The sequence below is a fragment of the Brachionichthys hirsutus genome, chromosome 17, assembly GCF_040956055.1.
Source record: "Brachionichthys hirsutus isolate HB-005 chromosome 17, CSIRO-AGI_Bhir_v1, whole genome shotgun sequence".
In the NCBI taxonomy this organism is placed as follows: Eukaryota; Metazoa; Chordata; class Actinopteri; order Lophiiformes; family Brachionichthyidae; genus Brachionichthys; species Brachionichthys hirsutus.
In genome coordinates, this window is record NC_090913.1 from 12,383,601 (window position 1) to 12,399,396 (window position 15,796).

A 15,796-nucleotide genomic window follows, 5' to 3' on the forward strand; every position below is an offset into this window, starting at 1 on the left:
CACATCCTCCAGAATGAAATGGAAAAAGTCAGTCGTCGAATATTCTTTTTATGAAAATGGCAGAATTCCGACAGGGAAGTGTGTGTGGTGCGTTCAGGTGCACCGGGCTACATCCGACCGCTGTCGCAGGTTGTCACGGCAACGCCTTCGTGATGTTGCGAGGCCTCCTGCGGTTGCTTCCTGACTTTCTGTCTTCGGCCTTTTGTTGGTTCCTCATGTGAAGGATCGGAACCACGCCCGGCGCCGGGCCTTTGTGTGCGCTGCCTGAATGTGTGTGTGTGCATCGGCGCCACCTTTAGCCCGGAGGGAGCAAAGACACGCACACACACACCTTGACCTGGAGCTGAACTGATGTGGTTCATCCTTATAGTGCGCTCTGATATTATTATTTCCTGGTTGGGATTATTGAAACGGAGACGGAGACAGAGACAGAGACAGAGACAGAGACAGAGACAGAGACGGAGGACAGCTCATGAAACCCGAGCCCGGCAGGATGCTGCAGCTCATTAGCCGCAGAGACAGCGGCGTCCTAATTAGCTCGGCTGACTGGCATCTGAGGACGGCTAATTATGGGCTAATGTAGCCTGAAGGTGACCTAGCTGTTTCTACTGAGGGAGGGAGGGGGGGGGGGGCGCCTGAGGATGGTTTGGCACAATTATTTTTGTGTGCTGGAATTTGCTTTAGTGCGACGGAGCTGGATGGGGGGGGGGGGGGGGGCAGGTCAGGAGCGCCGACCTCCTCAAAGAGCGCAGGGCTGTTCAAACAGCCAATCACTGATCGGCAAATAGCGCGGCAGAGCGCTCTGTCACTTTCATTCTCTCTCCCCCTCCCCGAGGCTTCCGTCCTCCTTTTCTTTCTCCGCCTTCCGAGGGTTTTCCCGATTAAGTGCTCTGCTCCTCTGCGGATGGAGAGATGGAATCGAAATATGACAAGGAAGGAAAGAGGTAGGCGAGGAAGAGAATGTCTGGATGGAGGGATGAAGGAGCGGTGGAAGGAAAGACGAGTCGAATGAATGTCACTCAGAGCAACAACGCTGCTGTACATAACGAATTGGAGGAGAGAGAGAAAACAAAGGCTCCCATGCTGTTGTGTTTGGCCGGTTGCCATGGCTACAGCCTCCCTCATGTCTTCGGTTGTGGAAGCATCGTACGCCGTGTGTAGCGTGCTCCGAGTGTGTGGCCGTGTGAGGCTAATATGTAGCATGTGTGTAGCTGCAGAGATGGTTCTTCTAAGGGGTCAAAGGTCACGGATCTGATCCATGATGATATTATGGTCTGGGGAGCCGACCCCTGCTTGACCCGGAGTCCGACCGATGGGCGGATGAGAGGTGGCAACTCGAACACAAGCGTGGAAGGAGTGGGAAAGTTTACCTTTCTCACCCTCCGATGTGAGAAGGAAGGGGGGGGGGGGGGGGCAATGACATGACAGGAGAGTCGGAGGAACAATGAGAGGCAGGAGACGAGCGAGGGGGGAGGACGGGGGAGGGACACAAGGGATGGAAGAGAGGGTCAGAAAAAGAATAGAGAGCAAATATTATGAGACCCCCTACTGTACACACACACTCACACACACACACACACGCACACACACACACGCACACACGCACACTCACACACGTCCAGCTGTGGCCAGTGTGTGCCCCCCCCCCCCCCCCCAGTAAACATCATAACCAGCTTTCTGGCGTCCCGGCAACAGATGTCTTGACAACCTGATGGGAAAGAATTTATGGTGTGTGTGTTCAGAACCTGGAGCAGATCCGGATCCTGAGAAACCTCAACCCGTTCTGGACTAAAGGCTCAGAGTCCCGTTTAGGAGGTCCCGCTCAGAAGGTCCCGTTCAGAAGGTCCCGCTCAGAAGGTCCCGTTCAGAAGGTCCCGCTCAGGAGGTCCCGCTCAGAAGGTCCCGTTCAGAAGGTCCCGCTCAGAAGGTCCCGTTCAGAAGGTCCCGCTCAGAAGGTCCCGTTCAGAAGGTCCCGTTCAGAAGGTCCCGCTCAGAAGGTCCCGTTCAGAAGGTCCCGTTCAGAAGGTCCCGTTCAGAAGGTCCCGTTCAGGAGGTCCCGTTCAGGAGGTCCCGTTCAGGAGGTCCCGTTCAGAAGGTCCCGCTCAGAAGGTCCCGTTCAGGAGGTCCCGCTCAGGAGGTCCCGTTCAGAAGGTCCCGTTCAGAAGGTCCCGTTCAGAAGGTCCCGTTCAGGAGGTCCCGCTCAGAAGGTCCCGTTCAGGAGGTCCCGCTCAGGAGGTCCCGTTCAGAAGGTCCCGTTCAGAAGGTCCCGTTCAGAAGGTCCCGTTCAGAAGGTCCCGTTCAGAAGGTCCCGCTCAGGAGGTCCCGTTCAGAAGGTCCCGCTCAGGAGGTCCCATTCAGAAGGTCCCGCTCAGGAGGTCCCGTTCAGAAGGTCCCGTCAGGAATCCCAGCTGGAGGCTCTTCAGATTGAGTTTCATGGAGGACAGACGGCGGCGCTAAAAAGCCGTGAAAAAGTCGGACCTCATTCGAGCGGTTTCCTTTAACGAGCAGGACATTCTTCTTCTGTTGTTTCCTGGCTGTTCAGGGACCTGAGCGAGAACGCCATCGGCGCCGTCCCGAGGAGGGCCTTCCGAGGAGCCGCCGGCCTCAAGAACCTGTGAGGACAAGCCCGACCGGCGAAGCCGCGAGTCGCTCGCCGCTCGCCGCTCATGACCTGCTTTTCATGTCGTTCCCAGTCAGCTGGATAAGAACCACATCAGCTGCATCGAGGAGGGGGCGTTCCGGGCGCTGCGCTCCCTGGAGGTCCTGTGAGTATCCCGAACGTTCCGGGCGTGGGAGGGAGCGCTCGCTTCATCGGTGTCTCCGCCTCCCGCAGCACGCTGAACAACAACAACATCAGCAGCATTCCCGTCTCCAGCTTCAACCACATGCCGAAGCTCCGAACCTTGTGAGTGCTCCGTGCCCGTGCACTGCATTACCCACAATGCCGCAGGCCCTCAGCCAGCCCTCTCCTCCCAGTCGCCTCCACTCCAACTCGCTGCGCTGCGACTGCCACCTGGCCTGGTTGTCTCCGTGGCTCCGCCAGCGGGCGGCTTTAGGCCTCTACGCTCAGTGCAGCGGCCCCCCCGCGCTCCGGGGCCTCAACCTGGCCGAGCTGAGGAAGAGCGACTTCACCTGCTCAGGTAGGGCGGCCTGGCGATGCAGCGTCCACCTGCGTGGGCGGGGCCGGGTGACGGAGGCGCACCGTTGTGTCTCTGCAGGTCACGGGGGCAGCGCCTTCGTGCAGCCGTGCAGCCTGGCGTCGGGGTCGTGCCCCCCGATGTGTTCCTGCACCAACAACATCGTGGACTGTCGAGGGCGGGGCCTCACCGCCATCCCCGCCCACCTGCCTGAGGCCATGACCGAGATGTAGGTATCAACGCCATAAACCGGTCCAAACCCGGTCACGAAGCCCTTTAACCCTTTAACGGCCGCCGTGTCGCTCTGTCTCAGACGTCTGGAGCAGAACGGCATCAAGTCGGTTCCTCCGGGCGCCTTCACCTCCTACAAGAAGCTCCGTCGCATGTGAGTCCGACATCCGACGGAAGCCGGCAGCACGATCAAAGCCCGTCGGTTCCATCAGTCTTTTACCTTCGGAATCTAAACCTTCAGTTTTTGGTGAAATATTCCTTTAGCTAAGCTAACGCTACCTCGCCAGAGGAGCTGCTGTTCCTCTGTCTCCTCCCCTTCCTTTTCAGCGTGGCCAATGAAATGGCTCGGCTGCGGGTTTCAAACTCTCCTCTTCCAGCTGGACTGCTCTGCTCCTCCTCTGCTCCTTCTCTGCTCCTCCTGTGTTCCTCCTGTGTTCCTCCTCTGTTCCTCCCCTGCACCTCCTCTGTCTCCAAGCTGTGGTTTCCCAACCAGACATAACAAACAGCCACATTGGATGTTCTGCACGGAGGAGCGCTTGATTTATGTCAGGGGGCGGGCCTTCTCAGGGTCGCATTGGTTCTTGGTTCAGACCACAACAACGACGCCTCAGCTTTTATTTCTCTCTTTTCTTCCTGCGGTTTTTGTTCTGTCCGCTCTCTCGTCTTTTGTCTCGCTGCGGTTGTCCATCTTGTCCTTGTCCCTTGTCCAGCAGCCTTACATCATGGCGGCGAGACTTTCCCGGACCCTTGGGGAGGCTTTGATTGCGTTAGCAGGCCGGTTTACGGGGTTTGGCGTTTGAGCGACTGACATGTGGCAGCAGAAGCAGGATTTTATTATCGAGTCAGAGAACTCGGCCAGCCGAGCGGGTCTCGCTCTCCTCGGGTCTGCGCCGGGCCCGCCTACGGTCCAGTCGTCTCACCAAGTGGGTTTTCATTCGATTTGATTTGGGGGTTTGGAAAAAAATGCCCAATGAAACCATGTCTGACCCCGGAGAGAGAGAAACGCACCACTCAGCGCTTTTTCATGAGAATATTCTTCTTTGTGGCGCCTTCAACCCGACACACAAAGTACCGTGTCAACACAAACGCTTCCAATGGTCCGATCCGAGCAGCGTGGCTGTCGGGTCTAAAGCGCGTCGCTTTGTGCGTCTCGTTCCCAGAGACCTGAGCAACAACCAGATATCGGAGATCGCCCCCGACGCCTTCCACGGCCTCCGAGCACTCAACTCGCTGTGAGTGGCACCGGGTTGTCTCAGCGTGTGTGTGAAGGAGCGTTGGTTTTACACGTCTGCACATGCCGATGGCGTTTAAGAGGAAACGGGTTCTCTTTGTTCTGCAGGGTTCTGTACGGGAATAAGATCACTGAGCTGCCCGGCGGCGTGTTTGACGGCCTGGCCTCTCTGGAGCTTCTGTAAGTCCGAATTTCAGCACGTTTATCTTCATGCAGACCGAGTTTCCCACTGACGGCTCTAAAACGCATCAAGTAAACATGTGGCCTCAGACCTGAACGTCTGTGAGGGCTAGAGGACCGGGTCAGAACCGGTCTTGTTGTGTGTTCTGGGTCTGCAGTGGTTGGTCATCGGACACACCCAAAGCTTATTGATGCCCGTCGGTAGCGGAGGCTAGCTCTAACCCCTAGCGGAGGCTTGCTTTAACCCGTGCGTGTCGGTAGCGGAGGCTAGCTCTAATCCCTAGCGGAGGCTAGCTCTGACCCCTGGCGGAGGCTAGCTCTAACCCCTAGCGGAGGCTAGCTCTGACCCCTAGCGGAGGCTAGCTCTAATCCCTAGCGGAGGCTAGCTCTAACCCCTAGCGGAGGCTTGCTTTAACCCGTGCGTGTCGGTAGCGGAGGCTAGCTCTAACCCCTAGCGGAGGCTAGCTCTGACCCCTAGCGGAGGCTAGCTCTAACCCCTAGCGGAGGCTAGCTCTAACCCCTAGCGGAGGCTTGCTTTAACCCGTGCGTGTCGGTAGCGGAGGCTAGCTCTAACCCCTAGCGGAGGCTAGCTCTGACCCCTAGCGGAGGCTAGCTCTAACCCGTGTTGTCGCGTCCCTCTGAAGAGCTGAGAAGGTTCACGTAAGGCCGTCCTGAGTGTTTCGTCTTGCGTCCATCAGGTTGCTGAACGCCAACAGGATCCGCTGCATCCGGGCCTCGGTGTTCAGGGACCTGCAGAACTTGGCTCTGCTGTCGCTGTACGACAACAAGATCCAGAGTCTGGCTGAAGGCACCTTCGGTTCTCTGCACGGCATCCAGACCCTGTGAGCAGACGCTCGCCGTCCGGAGTCTGCTTCATCTCCCTCTCATGCAATCTGATCTCATTTCCCATCAGCCACCTGGCCCAGAACCCGTTCGTGTGCGACTGTAACGTCAAGTGGCTCGCCGACTTCCTGCGGTCCAACCCCATAGAGACCAGCGGCGCCCGCTGCGCCAGCCCTCGCCGCCTCGCCAACAAACGCATCGCTCAGATCAAGAGCAACAAGTTCCGCTGCTCGGGTGAGAGAGGGAGAGAGAGGGGGAGAGAGAGGGGGAGAGGGAAGGAGAGAGGGAAGGAGAGAGAGGCTGGATCTTCTCTTTCGTCTGATTGGCTGGATGAATTTCTAACTTTTACATTTATTGTCTTACAACCTTAAAAATGTAAAAATGCTGACTGAAGTTTTTTCCCATCTCAGCGAAGGAGCAGTACCACGTCCCAGGTGAGTGAGTACTGCATGCCGTGTGTACTAGTACCACATCCCAGGTGAGTGAGTACTGCATGCCGTGTGCACTAGTACCACATCCCAGGTGAGTGAGTACTGCATGCCGTGTGTACTAGTACCACGTTGTACCGGGTTACAGGTTCATGTCTGATTGATAGAACTGTCAATCATCTATGCTTGCGTGTGTGTGTGCGTCTGTGCGTGTGCTTGTGTGTGCCTGTGTGTGCGTCTGCGTGTGCGTGTGTGCGTGTGTGTGTGCAGGTGCTGACGACAGGCGTCTGAGCTACGAGTGTAACACTAAACCGGCGTGTCCCTCCAAGTGTCGCTGCGAGGCCAACGTGGTCGACTGCTCCAACCTCCGCCTCACCAAGTTCCCCGAACACTTACCCCCCTCCACCGAGGAGCTGTGAGACGCAGACACACAACCTCACACACAACCTCAGACACACAACCTCACACACACACAACCTCAGACACACACAACCTCACACACACACAACCTCACACACACACAACCTCAGACACACACACACAACCTCACACACACACACACAACCTCACACACACACAACCTCAGACACACACAACCTCACACACACACAACCTCACACACACACACAACCTCACACACACACACACAACCTCACCCTAACCCTAACCCAGACCACACCCCCTACCAAACCATACAACAGTCCTGTTCTGATTTTAAAGTGCTGATGATGTCTCTCGTGTCCCCCTCGTGTCCTCCTCCTGCCCTCCTCGTGTCCCCCTCGTGTCCTCCTCGTGTCCTCCTTGTGTCCCCCCTTGTGTCCTCCTCCTGTCCCAGGCGTCTCAACAACAACGACCTCACCGTCCTGGAGGCCACCGGGGCGTTCAAGGGCCTGTCCCAGCTCAAGAAAATGTAGGTCCCGCCCCCTCCAGCCACGCCCGCCCAAAGAGGGAGGGGCGTTTCAGTGGAACCTGTTGAATATTAATGAGTTGCGTTTGTCCTTCCTTCCAGCAACTTGAGCAACAACAAGATCTCGGAGATCGAGGCGGGGGCGTTCGAGGGGGCGTCCTCTGCGGCGGAGCTTCACCTGTCGGCCAATCACCTGGAGGCCGTGCGGGGCAGCATGTTCCGGGGCATGGAGGGACTGCGCATGCTGTGAGTTGTCCCCGCCGTCCTCCCGCGGGACCGCCGGGACAGGGGGACGGTCTGATGGACGCTTTGTGTCCAGGATGCTGCGGAACAACCGGATCCGCTGCGTCCACAACGGCAGCTTCGCGGGGCTGTCCGGCGTCCGGCTGCTGTCCCTGTACGACAACCGGCTGAGCAGCGTCCTGCCCGGGGCCTTCGACGGCCTGCCGGGGCTGTCCACGCTGTCAGTGCGCGCGCACGCACGCACACACACACACACACACAGCGCGTTAACTGGACGCGCCTCATCCTCCTCTGTCCGTCAGGAATCTTCTGGCCAATCCTTTCCAATGCGACTGCCGTCTGTCCTGGTTCGGGGCGTGGCTCCGGAGCCGACGGATCGTGACGGGGAATCCGCGCTGCCAAGGCCCCGCCTTCCTCCGTGAGATCCCCCTGCAGGACGTCGCGGTACCGGACTTCCGCTGCGAGGACGGTACGGCACCCCCCCCCGTTACAAACACCCGCCACGACAAACATGCGTGACACGCCCCTCCCGTCTGCGTGCAGGCTCCGCCCTGGAGGACAGCAGCTGCGCCCCGGGGCCCCGATGCCCCGCCCACTGCACCTGCATGGGCTCCGTGGTCCGCTGCAGCAACAAGCACCTGCAGGCCCTGCCCCGGGGCCTCCCCCGGAACGTCACCGAGCTGTGAGTCTGACGCGGGACGACGCGGCCCGCGCGATGACGTCATCACGCCCTAACCCCCCTCTGTGCTCCCAGGTACCTGGACGGGAACCAGTTCACCAGCGTCCCCCGGGAGCTGGTCTCCTACCAGCACCTGCAGCTCGTGTACGTGCGCAGCGAGAAACACGCCCATTAGTGACGCGCGGAAAAAATCACGCGCAAGGAAGCCAGCGATGAAGACCTGCAGCCGTCTTCATCAGTCCTGTGTTTATGAAGCGGTCCAGCAGGAGGCGCTGTGGCCTGTGTTTAAAGCCGCGCACATCTGAAACGCATGTGTGTGTGTGTGTGTGTGCGCGCGCGCGTGTGTAATCTACTTATTGGTCAGCATTGATCTTTGTCTTCTGCAGAGATCTGAGCAACAATAAGATCAGCTCTCTGTCTGAGGACTCCTTCTCCAACATGAGCCAGCTCACCACGCTGTGAGTGCACGCACACACACACACAGTTACTTTGAGCTGTTTCCATGGTAACTGACGCTGCACGAGGAACTGGTCCCAGGTGTGTGAGTCGGGTTTTGTGTGATGACATCATCCCCCAGCAGAGACCGGTTGAACATCAAGCAAAACATCACAGGAACACAAACGCTCGTTCCTCGGTCATGTGACGTGTGACCTCACAGTGACCTCACAGTGACCTCACACCTGAACTTCATGGAGGAAAGAAAAACTAAAACTAAGACATGAAGAAAACTAAAAGAGGACAGAACTCACCTGTTCCCTCACCCAGAGGTCAACCTGGTTTGGTGTGTGTGCGTGTGCGTGTGTGTGTGTGTGGGTGGGTGGGTGTGCGTCTGTGTGTGTGTGTGTGTGTGTGTGTGTTATCCTGATGGTTTGTGTTGCTTCTCCTGCAGGATTCTCAGCTACAACTCTTTACGCTGCATTCCTCCACTGGCTCTGGGTGGTCTGCACGCTCTGAGGCTGCTGTATGCACGCACACACACACACACGCGCACCTACACACACACACCCCATGTGTGTTTTACCGTCGACCTGTCTTCCAGCTCTCTCCATGGCAACGACATCTCTGAACTGCAGCAGGGCATCTTCAGTGACGTGGCCTCTTTGTCTCACCTGTAAGATCTCACACAACGTCAGCAGCGTGTGTGTGTGTGCGTGTGTGTGTGTGTGTGTGTGTGTGAGAGAGGGACCCCGCTGACTCCTCCTCCTCGCCTTCATCAGGGCGATCGGAGCCAACCCTCTGTACTGTGACTGTCGCCTCCTCTGGCTGTCGGACTGGGTCAAGAGCGGCTACAAGGAGCCCGGCATCGCCCGCTGCTCCGGGCCCAGAGGGCTGGAGGGGAAGCTGCTGCTGACCACGCCCCCAGAGAAGTTCCAGTGTCTGGGTACGGACACGCAACAGACACGCAACAGACACGCAACAGACACAGCACAACAGACACGCAACAGACACAGCACGACAGACACGGCACGACAGACACGGCACGACAGACACGCAACAGACACGCAACAGACACACAACAGACACACAACAGACACGCAACAGACACAGCACAACAGACACACAACAGACACAGCACGACAGACACGGCACGACAGACACGGCACGACAGACACGCAACAGACACGCAACAGACACACAACAGACACACAACAGACACAGCACAACAGACACGCAACAGACACAGCACAACAGACACGCAACAGACACAGCACGACAGACACGCAACAGGAAGATAACCAATCAGACTTGAGGATAATGGGGAGACTCTCCGGGGGACCGTCTATCTGGACACGCCCCCTCTCGCACCTGGTGAAATAAAATAAGTGAATGACTTGTTTGTCAACCTTTAATAAGAATTCCTGGCTCCGCCCCTTTATCCTGGCCCGCCCTGTCACCTGACTACACCTTTGAGATGTTTCTGTTTAAATGTCAGCACCTGTTGTCCTCCTGTCCTGTCACACCTGTCTCTACCTGTCCAGGTGCGGTCGACCCGTCTGTCCAGGCCAAATGCAGCCCCTGTGTCGCGTCCCCCTGCCAGAACCAGGGCGCCTGCAGAGTGGACCACGCCCAGCTGTACACCTGTACCTGCCGGCCTGGCTTCACGGTGTGTGTGTGTGTGTGTGCGTGCGTGTGCGTGCGTGTGCGTGGTTATGTGTAATTTGTCCATGATTTCAGGGTAAACGCTGCGAGACGCCGGTCGATGCTTGTGCCAGCAACCCCTGCACCAACGGAGGGATCTGCGTCAGCGGCGGGCAGGGCGGCGGCTTCAGGTGGGAGGAGCTTGTTAGCATCGTTGTCCTCTAAGCTTGCTCTCACGCCGCCATGTCTCTCCTTCTCGCCCGTGCAGCTGCGCGTGTGCGTTCGGTTTCCACGGAACCTTCTGCGAGGTGAACGTGGACGACTGTCAGGATCACGGATGCGAGAACGGCGCCACCTGTGTGGACGGCGTGGGAAACTACACCTGTCTGTGTCCTCCCAACTCCACGGGTGTGACGTCACGAGGAAACCAATGAGAGCAGATCTTTAGCATCTTTAGCGTCTTTAGCGTGTGATAAACGTCCCTCCTCCTCCTCAGGCCTGTTTTGTGAGGAAGAGGAGGGCGTGTGTTCTCCCGGGAGGAACCCCTGCCGGCACCAGTCCACCTGCGTCAGCGCTCCGACCGGCCCCAGGTGAGAACACGCCTCAACGCCGCCCGCCTCAGACCCCACACGCTGAGCCTCACACACGTGTGGGTGTGTGTCCCAGGTGTGTGTGTATCCCAGGGTGGGTGGGGCCAGACTGCAGTATAGACTATAATGAATGCATCGAGCATCGCTGTCAGAACGGAGCGCAGTGCGTCGACCACCTGGACGGCTACAGCTGCACCTGTCCTCAGGGATACAGGTATGGGAACACCGAGGACGCTCCGTCCCGCTGGACTTTACCGCCAGTTTGAACCGGTCAGAAGTCCGGCTCAGCTTGGTGGGCGTGGTTCAGAATAAGTCAACCAATCAGAGCGGGTGTCTGCTCTTTCCGCCTCCTTCCTGGCAGCGGTGACCTTTGCGAGGCCGCCCTCCCTCCGCCGTCGCCCTGCCGGCTGGCTCCGTGTCAGAACGGCGCCCCCTGCGTGGAGGAGGCGGCTTCGGCGTTCTGTCGGTGTCCGCCGGGCTTCGAGGGGCGGAGCTGCGAGCGCCTGGTCAGCGTCAACTTCATCCATAGAGATTCTTACGTTCAGCTGCAAGACGTCAAAAACTGGCCTCGAGCTAACATCACGCTGCAGGTGAGGACACCTGAGACGCACGGCGGACGTGACTCACACACACACACACACACACGGCTGTGTGTTTCAGGTGTCGACGGCAGAGGAAAATGGCATCCTGTTGTATAACGGGGACAACGAGCCAATCGCTGTGGAGCTTCATCAGGGTCACGTCAGGGTCACGTATGATCCCGGGAACCAGCCTGTCACTGCTATCTACAGGTAGACGCACGCGCACGCACGCACGCACACACACGCGCACGCACACGCGTGTAATCACCTGTTGCTGGTAACATTCCCAACATTTCCTGAAAATTTCATCACGATCCGTCCAGAACGTTTTGAGTTACGCCGCTAACGGAGGGCGGTGATGACATCACGCCCCCCCCCCCCCCACGCTGTAAATGTAACATGAGCTGTGTTGCAGCGCCGAGACGGTGAACGATGGACAGTTTCACACCGTGGAGGTCGTGACCTTTAACCGGATGCTGAACCTGTCTGTTGACGGAGGAGCTCCAACGACTCTGGACAGTCAGGGTCAGAGAGGGGGGGCCACGGGGGAGGCGCCGCTCTACGTAGGAGGTAAGACCGCCGGCAGGAACAGCAGGAAGCCAGGAGCGCCGGGCCGACTCCTCGTTGTCCGTCCCTTCAGGCATGCCGGAGGAGGTGATGCCCCCCTCCCTGGGTCTGTCCTCTCAGACCCTCAACACGTCCGGTTTCCACGGCTGCATCAGGAACCTGTACATCAACCACGAGCTGCAGGACTTCACCCGGACCAACATGAAGCCCGGAGTGGTGCCGGGCTGCCAGGCCTGCCGCAGCCTGTACTGCCTGCATGGCGTCTGCCAGCCCAACGCCGCTCAGGTAGGGGGCCAGACCAGAACCCAGCAGCGTCCGGTCCGAGGACCGGCAAACGCGGCGTCCGGTCCGAGGACCTGCAAACGCGGCGTCCGGTCCAAAGACCGGCAAACACGGCGTCCGGTCCAAAGACCGGCAAACACGGCGTCCGGTCCAAAGACCAGCAAACACGGCGTCCGGTCCAAAGACCAGCAAACGCGGCGTCCGGTCCGAGGACCTGCAAACGCGGCGTCCGGTCCAAAGACCAGCAAACGCGGCGTCCGGTCCGAGGACCTGCAAGCGCGGCGTCCGGTCCAAAGACCAGCAAACGCGGCGTCCGGTCCGAGGACCTGCAAACGCGGCGTCCGGTCCGAGGACCGGCAGCATCCAGCCATGATTGATCGGGTTCAATCCTGTTTTCTTCCCGCCGTTAGAGGATCAGGTGAAACTGTCCCCCTGTTGTCTCTCAAAGGGTCCTCAGTGTCTCTGCCAGCCGGGTTGGACAGGACAACACTGTGACCAGCCAGCAGGAGGCCCCTCTGGTGCTGATGCTGTCACCATGGCAACCGGCGTCAACACTTGCAAAGGCAACAAGTGAGTGTGATCAAATCATGAAGTTGAGAGAAGCTCCGCCTCCAATCGTTACGTTCACTGTCGTTTCGATGCAGGTGTGGGAGGGGCTTGTGCGTGGCGCTGAACGCCCAGACGTACCGCTGCGACTGCGAGCGAGGATATCACGGCGCTCTGTGTAACCAGCCGGGGCAGCCGGCGGGCCGGTGCGAGGAGGCGGAGGGGGGGCTCACCGGAGAGAGCTGTGATACGGGTGAGGAGGAGGAGGAGGAGGAGGAGCCGCTAACCACAGAGGCTGTGTATTTGGTAACCATGGTAACATACATGCATGTCAGAGCAGCTGTTTCCTGACTGACGCATTAAAAGCTGCAGCAGTGTTGTTGAACTGACCCACTATTTGGCCCCGCCCACAGCGCCCCCCTGCCGAGGCGACCCGGTTAGAGACTATCACCGGGTGCAGCACGGCGCCGTCCTGTGCCAGACCTCCAAGCCGTTCTCCTGGGTGGAGTGTCGTGGGCGGTGCCCGGCGGTATCCGAGCCGGGCGCCGCCCCCTGCTGCGCCCCGCTGAGGGTCCGCCGCCGCCGGCTCGCCTTCCAATGCGACGACGGGACGTCGTTTACGCAGGACGTGGAGAAACCCGTGGAGTGTGGCTGCAAGGAGTGTGTGTAGTGTGATGCCGCGCACGCACACACACAAGATGGTCCTCCTCTTCACCTGCAGCAGGAGCACCTGAGTGCTACCTGGGTCACGCCCAGCAGGTGTTCCTGCAGGGACAGGTGTGAACGCTTAGTCAGATAAAAGTATTAATAAACGCGAGATCAAATCAGGCCCGTGAGTCTCACCTAATATTTGGATGGATTCAAAAGATATTAACAATAGAGTGCTATAATTGTAGAATATCACGTAGGTGAGTTAAATCCAGTTGTAAATATGAAGGTCGCCGCCCACATTGGCTGAAGGTCAAAGGTTAACGGGGCACCACATTCCGATGGATCAATCCTCAAAGATTCCCACTTTTAAATGAAGAATTCTGATGTAATTGCAGGTTGTGGAGTTTCTCACCACTGGGGGGCAGTGCAGTTAGCAGTGAACAGGGAAGTGACGTCGTGTGTGTCTGTCACCGTCCCTGAAGACGAGCTTCGTTTTGTGTGTTTCTTCTTTCTGATTATTCCGATGAGCCAGTAAACGCGTCGTCGTGGAAACGTAGCTTTTATATATGATGACATGTTTATTTATAGAGATGTGAACTAAAATAAAGCTTCAGAATATTAATTTTTTACATGTTTGTTTTGCGTTTCTATTAAAGTCGTGTCGTGAATCGGATTCGCAGCTTCTGAACTCTTATATTATTATAACTGCAGCGCGTTCACACGCATTCACACCCCAACAGATTATTGTCACGTTTTGTGGCGGTTTGTTTTGCTCACCTCCAGAACATCTGGTGTGTCTCTTTGCTATTTATTTCAATAAAGCGCTGGTTCTCCTTTTTTCCCGTTTAACCTTGACACTGGCTCTGCTTCGCTTCGTGTTGCCGCCGTGACCTATGACCTCATGTCACGGCCGCCTTACTGAATCGATGGCAGCTCCTGGTGACGGAGGCGAATGAGACGGACGGGGGGGTTGAACGTTTGAAAGAAAGAGAGATGGGGACGGAGGGACGGAGGGCGAGGGGGCCGGCTCTCAGAGGCGGAAGCCGTTTAATGAAACGGTGATTTATGCGTCCCCTCGGAAACATAAACCTAATATACACCCCCATCAGTTTGACAGAGGCCCTCCCCCCCCAACACACACACACAGTGTATCTTCCCACCTCCACCTCTGCTACTGGCCTCCCACCCCCGCCGTCACCCCTCCCCCCTCCCTCCATCTTTAAAGGAGGACAGCACCGCCTCCCCAACCCCCCAGTTCCAATAAAGCCTCTACATATTCTCACGCCGACGACCAGCCGAGCACAAAGGACAAACAGAAACATCAATTAAAACGCCGGCCGATTGGCTCCTCGAACGGAGGTGATTGATCATGTGCTGGTTTTTGGGTTTTTTTTTAAACACGATTGCACAATTTGGCAAAAGAATAACCCTGCAGAGAATTTAAACTAAAGAAAAATACGCCTTGGATGAATCTTTAGCAGGCAAGTAAATATGGAGGACCAAAACCGGCACAATGAAAAATAAATATAAATGGAAAAAAATATAAAACAAGATAAAGAAATGATGCAGAAAATGCAAAACCGTGAAGGTGCAATACATCAGTCTAAACACAAGAGACAGCGGTGTTCAACCCGCCGAAAGGCAACGGAAGAAGAAGAAGAGTCGGACCGGATCAAAGACGAATGAATGAATTCTGAAACAGACTTAACTCCACATCCTGTCGCGTCTTTGAAATGAAGTTATTTCATGTTAATTGCTTTGTTTTTAGAGTTTTATGTGTTTGTCGTTTCCTGCCTCCACCATTAAGGCCTCCTGCAGGGATCGGAGCGTGACGTACCGCCGGCAACCAGTAGAGGGCAGCACCGTAAACATACAAACACACTGATGATGATGAATATAGTTATTAGATAGAATGTTAGAGTACAGTCTTCTTCTCTTCCTCTAATATTTCTGTTTCTCCTCCTCTTCCCCGGTTTCCTTCTGAATCTGCTTCACTTCTTCTTTTCTTCCTTCTTTTGTGGTTTTTCTCTCCTTTCTTTTCTTTGGTCGTCGTTTCCGTTTGGTTTTCCTCTTCTTGTATCTCCTTCTTTGTTTTTGTTTCATCTCCTCCTCCTAAATTGTCTCCCCTCCTCTTCACTTCCCTTTTCTAATTCTTCTGTTCATGTTTTTTGTATTCTCTCTCTCTCTCATCCTTTGTTCCTTCTTTTTCCCTCTCTGATGATGTTTTATTCAACTCATTTTTTCCTCTCCTGTTTTTTGTCAGCTCTCTTCTCCACACCTCTTTGTTCGTCTCTCCTCCCCTATAGCTCCATATTCTTCTTCAATGAACTCTCTCTCCTCCTCTTCCTCCCCCACACGCTGCATCTCCTCCTGCTCACCTTTCTTTCACTTGTCTCTCCTTTGTTCATCTCTCTGCTGTTCTCAGGTCCTCCTCTTCTTCCTTTGTTCACACCCCTCTTCCATCCATCCACAGACTCACACTCTCTCTCTCTCATCCTTCTCCATCCTTCTCTCCTTCTGTGCAGGTCTTTCTAGCCGTAGAGCAGATGTCCTTTTATTGATATGATCCTGCTTAGTGGTCTCTGGGTGCTCATTGGAGCCAACCTCAACACACACACGCA

General features: G+C 56.5%; 1 protein-coding gene across 1 annotated transcript in view; it reads left to right on the forward strand.

Moving 5' to 3' along the window:
- Window positions 1-13,194, forward strand: part of LOC137907130 (slit homolog 1 protein-like) — an 18,110-nt gene extending 4,916 nt beyond the window's left edge. Inside the window, exons 5-38 of the mRNA XM_068751442.1 lie at window positions 2,543-2,614; window positions 2,694-2,765; window positions 2,834-2,905; window positions 2,977-3,140; window positions 3,219-3,366; window positions 3,451-3,522; window positions 4,529-4,600; window positions 4,708-4,779; window positions 5,478-5,621; window positions 5,693-5,856; window positions 6,033-6,056; window positions 6,321-6,465; window positions 6,886-6,960; window positions 7,060-7,203; window positions 7,277-7,420; window positions 7,503-7,669; window positions 7,744-7,882; window positions 7,955-8,023; window positions 8,266-8,337; window positions 8,769-8,840; window positions 8,919-8,990; window positions 9,097-9,260; window positions 9,859-9,983; window positions 10,055-10,149; window positions 10,227-10,366; window positions 10,455-10,548; window positions 10,625-10,762; window positions 10,910-11,138; window positions 11,209-11,339; window positions 11,545-11,699; window positions 11,770-11,981; window positions 12,427-12,548; window positions 12,623-12,777; window positions 12,938-13,194. Coding sequence (XP_068607543.1) covers window positions 2,543-2,614; window positions 2,694-2,765; window positions 2,834-2,905; window positions 2,977-3,140; window positions 3,219-3,366; window positions 3,451-3,522; window positions 4,529-4,600; window positions 4,708-4,779; window positions 5,478-5,621; window positions 5,693-5,856; window positions 6,033-6,056; window positions 6,321-6,465; window positions 6,886-6,960; window positions 7,060-7,203; window positions 7,277-7,420; window positions 7,503-7,669; window positions 7,744-7,882; window positions 7,955-8,023; window positions 8,266-8,337; window positions 8,769-8,840; window positions 8,919-8,990; window positions 9,097-9,260; window positions 9,859-9,983; window positions 10,055-10,149; window positions 10,227-10,366; window positions 10,455-10,548; window positions 10,625-10,762; window positions 10,910-11,138; window positions 11,209-11,339; window positions 11,545-11,699; window positions 11,770-11,981; window positions 12,427-12,548; window positions 12,623-12,777; window positions 12,938-13,194 — 4,192 coding nt within the window. The remainder of the gene's footprint in view (window positions 1-2,542; window positions 2,615-2,693; window positions 2,766-2,833; window positions 2,906-2,976; window positions 3,141-3,218; window positions 3,367-3,450; window positions 3,523-4,528; window positions 4,601-4,707; window positions 4,780-5,477; window positions 5,622-5,692; window positions 5,857-6,032; window positions 6,057-6,320; window positions 6,466-6,885; window positions 6,961-7,059; window positions 7,204-7,276; window positions 7,421-7,502; window positions 7,670-7,743; window positions 7,883-7,954; window positions 8,024-8,265; window positions 8,338-8,768; window positions 8,841-8,918; window positions 8,991-9,096; window positions 9,261-9,858; window positions 9,984-10,054; window positions 10,150-10,226; window positions 10,367-10,454; window positions 10,549-10,624; window positions 10,763-10,909; window positions 11,139-11,208; window positions 11,340-11,544; window positions 11,700-11,769; window positions 11,982-12,426; window positions 12,549-12,622; window positions 12,778-12,937) is intronic.
- Window positions 13,195-15,796: the final 2,602 nt, after the last annotated feature.